At 62.0% G+C, this 5,979-nt stretch overlaps 1 protein-coding gene across 1 annotated transcript in view; it reads right to left on the bottom strand.

Annotated features, from left to right (window-relative positions):
- The window catches only part of FIBCD1 (fibrinogen C domain containing 1), a 36,710-nt gene that overhangs the window by 21,142 nt on the left and 9,589 nt on the right, over window positions 1-5,979 (bottom strand). The window contains exon 4 of the mRNA XM_011370056.1: window positions 1,971-2,450. Coding sequence (XP_011368358.1) covers window positions 1,971-2,450 — 480 coding nt within the window. The remainder of the gene's footprint in view (window positions 1-1,970; window positions 2,451-5,979) is intronic.

The following is a 5,979-nucleotide window of genomic DNA, read 5'->3' as shown; positions in this document are numbered from 1 at the left end:
AGGCGGGGAAGCCCTTGGTTAAAACCGGCAAAGGATGAAAGCTGAAAATGTGCATATAAACATGCCCCAAATTAATGAGGAAAGTCGCTCCTGCTTGCTGAACCGCACGGACGCATCGAAGATGACCCGGGGAGGCGGGAAATCGGCCCTCAGGCCAGGCACTCGCCACCTGAGCCTGTCTGCCCCTCCACAGAAAGGGATTCCCACCTCTGGGGCTACTCTGCTAAGAAGGGCTTATTAACTAACACACAGAACGGGCCCAGTCGGCGGGGATCCGTCATCACTGTCGTAAAGGGGTCCTGGATAGGGGAGGGGGGGCTCCCACAGCTGAAACTTCAGTTTACAAGCAGTTTCCACCTTAATAATGAAAGATGCCGGTGTGCAGACGGCATCTCTCTGGGGCCAGACGCCAGCCGAGGCCCCTGCAGCCAGGCGCTCCAGTGTCCTGTCAGGTATGGACTATGTTTTCCCAACTTTGCAGGAGAGGAGGTCCACCCCAGGGAGGGCGCCTGACGTGCCCAAGGTCCCAGAGCTGGGACGTGGACCCTGAGGGCGGAACCGCTCAGTTCTGCTGCTCCTGGGCCCGGGGGCCTCAGACATTTATGCACATGTCGCCCTGGTACTTGCTGAGCTGTTGGGACCCGAGCCGGGGATGAGTGACGATCCGGGATGAGGTCCAAAAGTGTGGCAGTTCCGACAGGAGTGCCCATGGTGCTGCTTTGGGAAACCCAGGGCTGGGCCGACTGGCCGAGGGTCTGGGACAGGTGGAGAAGAGGGGCCAGGAGCCAGCCGACAGGGCTCTGCAAGACACGTGGTCTCTGAAACCACGCTGAGTCTCCAGGGAGTCAGTCAAATTAAACATTCCTTTGAGAAGCAAATATGTCAGGTGAGCCTGGGCACAGGAAAACTATTAGTCTTGCAGGAACAGCTCTAAGCCTCTGCTTGGATGGGGGTGGAGACCCCGAGGCCCCTCCTACAGTCCTCCATCCCAGCCTAAGCCCCTGGCGTCCGTGGCTCAGACCTGGCTGACCAGGGTCTGAGCCATATGGAGAGCGAGATGGGGGGCCCAGACCACCCAGAAAGTCTGGAGGTCTCCTGAGCCCTGCTGATGAGGACGGGGGATGTGCAGACAGGGGCAGCAACGAGGCGGCTGAGCACCCCACCCCCACCCCGCCCGGGAGGGGGAAGCCGCCTCCCCATCAGTCACCCAGACAGGATGACAAGGACTGTAATTTCTCCAGCTGCAGGCTTCAGAGGGAGAAAACAGGCCCATTGCTCACGGGCTGTTGGGTGACCGAATGCCTGGTCATCTTGGGTGTCCGGAAGGGGCAGGGCGCACTGGCGGGGGCGGGCCTCGCCTCCTAGTCCCTAAGGACCTGAGTCACAGGGCTGATGGGGCACAGGGCTGGAGGCTGGACAGGGCGCCGGGAGGCCAGATGCCAGGCCTGGCTGGGAGGGTGTGGGGGGCAGAGGTGGCGGGGGCAGGCTGAGGGTTCGGTTGGGCTCCCCCCAACTGGTCCCTCCTTCTCGTGGGCATCAAATGCAGTAAATGGGTGGGGGACCTGGGGATGCAGCTCTCTCTGACCGGAGGGCTTGTCACTAACTGGCCACAAGGCTTGAACCTCCATTCGCTACTGGTGAAGGGAGGCCATGACCAGCCTCACCTGCATCTCACCTGCACTGGAGCACCTAGGAAGCCCCTGGATCCCCTGACCTGACTGCCGGATGCCGCAGGTGCTACACAAATACCCAGGGTCACCAGGACAGCGAGCAGGAGACGGTTTGAATCCCGGCACCATTAGCTGAATGGCCTTGGATGAGAGAGTCACCTCTCTGAGCCTCACCTCATCCAGAGAGAAAGCAACATCCCCTGGTCCCGGGACACTTGGAGATTCGGCGAGGCTGTGGACATTAAGCCACCCTCCCCACCGACTCCCACTTAGACCTCGAGCTCAGACCCTGCCCCTTACCTGGATGAGGTGGGCCTGCTCGCCCTGCAGGGCACTCAGCCCCTGGCCCAGCAAGCTGTGCCCCTTCCGCAGCCCCGCGCACTCCGTCTGCAGCTCCGAGGCCCGGGCCAGCAGCTGGGGCACTTGGTCGGCCAGTGTGTCCAGCAGCTCCTGCTCCTGTTCACCCACCAGCCGCGGCTCAGCCTGGTGCTTGGTCAGCGCCTGCAGCATGGAGGCCTGGGCGCCCTCCAGGCGAGCGAAGCCATCGGTGAGGTCGGGGCAGCGCGGGTCGATGAGGATGCTGAGGTGCGAGCTGTCGGCCCTCTCCACGGTGACCAGGGCGCTGTTGGCACCGGCCGGCCCAGTGCTGACGACGGGCGGGAGGGCCGTGCCTGGCGTGTGTGCGTGGTTCAGGAAGAGCAGAGCGCCGGTGACAGCCACGGCCAGCAGCACGGCCAGGGAGAGCAGCACCGTGCACAGCACGTAGCCGCAGCTCGGCCTCTGCAGGCCAGCCAGGGCACACGGACACAGAGACAGACGGACGGACAGACAGACAGGAGAGAGAAGGAAGGAGAAGCCTCAGGAGCAGACCTGGGCCCCCAGCTCTGCCCAGGGAGGAGGGCCCAGGCAGCCTCGGGATGGGGCCTTGTGAGACCCGGGCAAGGCCTGGAGGGACAAGGGAGGAGAGACTCAGAGAGAGAGAGAGGTGAGGGACACTCCAAAGATAGAGCAGGAGTGAGAGATGCCGGCAGAGATGGAGAGGATGAAAAGAGAAACTGAGGCAGGGAGACCGACGGAGAGAGTGGCCCTAACCTCCACTCCACTGCCCCGCCCTGCCCCACCTGTAAAATGCGGACAACAGACATGACAACAGACATGCCCCCACGGCACACTTGGGCGCCTGGCGTACAGACTCAGGAAGAGAGCTGTAGCGGTGACGGCAACGGTCCCACAAGTCGTCACGCTGTCGCAGAGGAGTGAGTGCCTTGGGCAGTGGGTGCCCATCCCTGAAGGTCCCTTTTGACCTGGAGTACCCAAGTCCCAAAGCCTGTGCAGGCGCACGAGGCGGCCGCGGGTCCCGGGCACAGGGTGGCCTCCTGAGCACCCTCCCTCCCCCTTCCTCTCTCCCTCCCCCCCAGCACCGCCTCCTGTCACTCTCCAGAGCCTGCGGGATAAGCACCATAAACACTGGTGGCAGCGTGCCACCAGGGTGGAAAGCGGCCTACCTCCCTCCGAGGTGAGGGCGGGGGCGACAGGGCAGCTGTGCCTCCCAGAACAGACAAAGCGGCAATTCGGGCACAGGATAAAGGTGACGAGCAAGGTGCAAACGGGGTTCGGGGCCAGCAACAAAGGAAGCTGGGACTCAAGTGTCGCTTGCTGGTAAAGGAGCCGCCTGACACGGCGGCAACTCCAGACTCGCTGGACCGAGTCACGCACGGCCCGGGGCTGGCCACCGTGTCCGAATTTCAACTTCCTGAATTGGAGACAGGTCTTCAGAGTTAGTGTACCGAGGCGCTTGGCACCGCTCCTGGCCAGCTCCGCTTGTGCTGTAAATATCGGCGGCTTTTATTAACTCACGATCAGTGTACACAGAGCATCCGCAGGTGTTTGTTTTTTTTTTTTATTTTCTACCCAGAGTGTTATTTCTGTATGTCGTTGATGCTAGGACTCACCTTCTCTTTTTTTTCACGTTTTAATATCTCTGATATTGGGGGACATCTAACAGCCGTGATTGACAGCTTTCTTGCTTCATGATGCATAAAAGTGATGCTTCTTGCATCGTGTTAGAGGTCTCACTACGAGAAAATATGGCAGAGCAAACGGCTGCTTTTCCGTGAATTCAAAGCTACGAGTAACTCTCAGACTTCCTACGTGGCACCAGAGGAGGAAGATGGGGCGGAGGACCCCAGAGGAAGGGGTCTGTGTTATTGGTGAGCTGAGTGAGAGAGTTCCTTAGCCTGTCCCTGCAGTGTTGGGGACTCCCTGCCCCCAGGACTCGCTCCACGTCCCCCTCCTCTCTCCACACCTGCCCAGGCCCCAGGGGAAAACGTCCATCCTGGGCTCCACATCTGGGCGTTTTACTCCAGCCAGGCCCGCACGCCGCGTCAGCTCTAGGCTGGCTGTCCCTCTGCCCGAGGTGTCCACCTCCCCCTGCTTCTCATCTACCTGCCGAACTCTCGCTCTCCCTTCAGGGCTCAGCTAGATGCCACCTCTTCCAGGAAGCCTCCCTTGACTGTTTCCTCGCCCCCCGCCCCCGCCCTGAGTTTGGGCTGCTCCCACAGCCCTCGCTCGCTCCATGGTGGCATTTCTCAGGATGGTCCCTGTCTGTGATTTCATTCACCCACGCATTCAAACATCCGGTCAACATTCCCTGGTGACCTCACGAGCCAGGCTCCAGGCTGGTCCCTGAGGAGGTCAGGGCAGCCAGTCAGCCCAGTACGGCCCTGAGGAAGTTCCTGTCCCACGGGCTGTGCTTTCTGGGGCACAGATCCCTTTGGGAAGCTGTGTACACAGGGAAAGCTGGTGCTCAGGAGGCAAATGCAGGCCCAGGAAACTCGTCCTGGACCATGAGTCCCCAAGGGCAGGGACCTGCTCCCCGCCTGGCACAGAGCGGCTGGTTGTTGGATGAATGGAAGAGCAGAGAGACCAGCTCACCCCTCGGCCAGGCTGCATGGGGAGGAGCTAAAGCCCCCGGGGTCTACAGGACTTGGCAGGATGGAGACCCAGGACCACATGCTGAGGCCTGGACCCTGAGGCGGCACCGCCTCTGACCCTGTGCCTACCTCTGATGGCCTGACACAGGACGAAGGCAACCTGCAGGACACCCAACGCCCCCGTCACTGCAGGTCAGCCGCTTCCAGACAGGCAGGCACCCCATGGTCACTGCCATTCCTTGAGCACATAGTGTTCCCGCCAGTGGAAGCTCCAGATAACCCCCTGCTGTGGGTGGGCTCATTCTGCAGATGGGAAAACCGAGGCTCGGAGAGCAGAAGGCCTCGCCCTTGGTTACACGGGAGGCAGGCGGAGGAGGCAGCATCGGAACCCAGGGCTGGGCGACCCAGACCGGCACCAGCTGTGCCCAGGCTACTCACTTTCCTTCTCACCTCTGCCTGAAGTGCGACTGGGCTTTGAGAGACAAAGCTCGGCGGCGGCAGTAAGTCTCCGTTAGGCGCCCCCGGAGCTCATCAGGAGACACCTCGCCCCGGGCAGTTCAGAGCGATGTCCTCCAACTGGAGAGCATTAAGGTCCCCAGGTGGCGAGGCAGAGTGGCCAGCCATGTCCTTGTGTTTCCAGGACCCTGGGCCTCTCAGGCACCCAGCTCCGCCCAAGCCCCTGGTCCCCGGTGGGAACGCAGAGTGCAAAGGAGAAGGGGGGCTCGAGGAGTCAGCCGGGGCTCCCCGAGGGGCAGGGGCACCATGGAGCCTGGAGATGCAGCAGGCCACGAGCAGAGGAGAATGAGTCTTTAGAGAGAAGCTTAAGCGTGAAGCACTGCCCGCTCTTACAGGCTGCCGTTTACGTGCCTCGCAGAGAAATCTGCCCGAGATAAGAAGGGGGGCGAGCAGCCCAATGGAGCATGCCACGGGCTGGAGCTTACTAATCAGCCCTTGGCCGTGGCAGAGCGGGGCGCACAGCCTGGGGTGTGCCGGAGGCAGGCGCACGCGCACGGGCCCCACTGCCAGGGGTGAGGAGCAGGAGACGGGGAAGGTGTCCCAGGCAGTGAGCACAGGAGGAGCCAGGGGCCCGGGGTTCGAGAACCCCCGGTAACCCCGCCATCTGTGTAAGCTCCCAGCTGGAGGGACGTGGCTTCATCCCCCGAGTGACCCCCAGTGTCAGCCCAAGGTCAACGGCTGCCCAGCAAGCCCGGGCCCAGGGGACAATAAGATGGGTTCGTGCCAGGGGAGGCAGCAGGTGGGAAGGCCCGGAGGTGTCTCACTTGAGGGGTGGCATCTATCCCAGCTGCCTCCTCTGAGTCCCCAGCCTCCAGAAGCGGCTGTGGGTCTGGCGGAGGAAAGCGGGGCTCAGGAGGAAG

Source organism: Pteropus vampyrus, unplaced genomic scaffold (genome assembly GCF_000151845.1).
Source record: "Pteropus vampyrus isolate Shadow unplaced genomic scaffold, Pvam_2.0 Scaffold158, whole genome shotgun sequence".
In the NCBI taxonomy this organism is placed as follows: Eukaryota; Metazoa; Chordata; class Mammalia; order Chiroptera; family Pteropodidae; genus Pteropus; species Pteropus vampyrus.
This window is presented reverse-complemented; position numbering and strand designations above follow the sequence as displayed.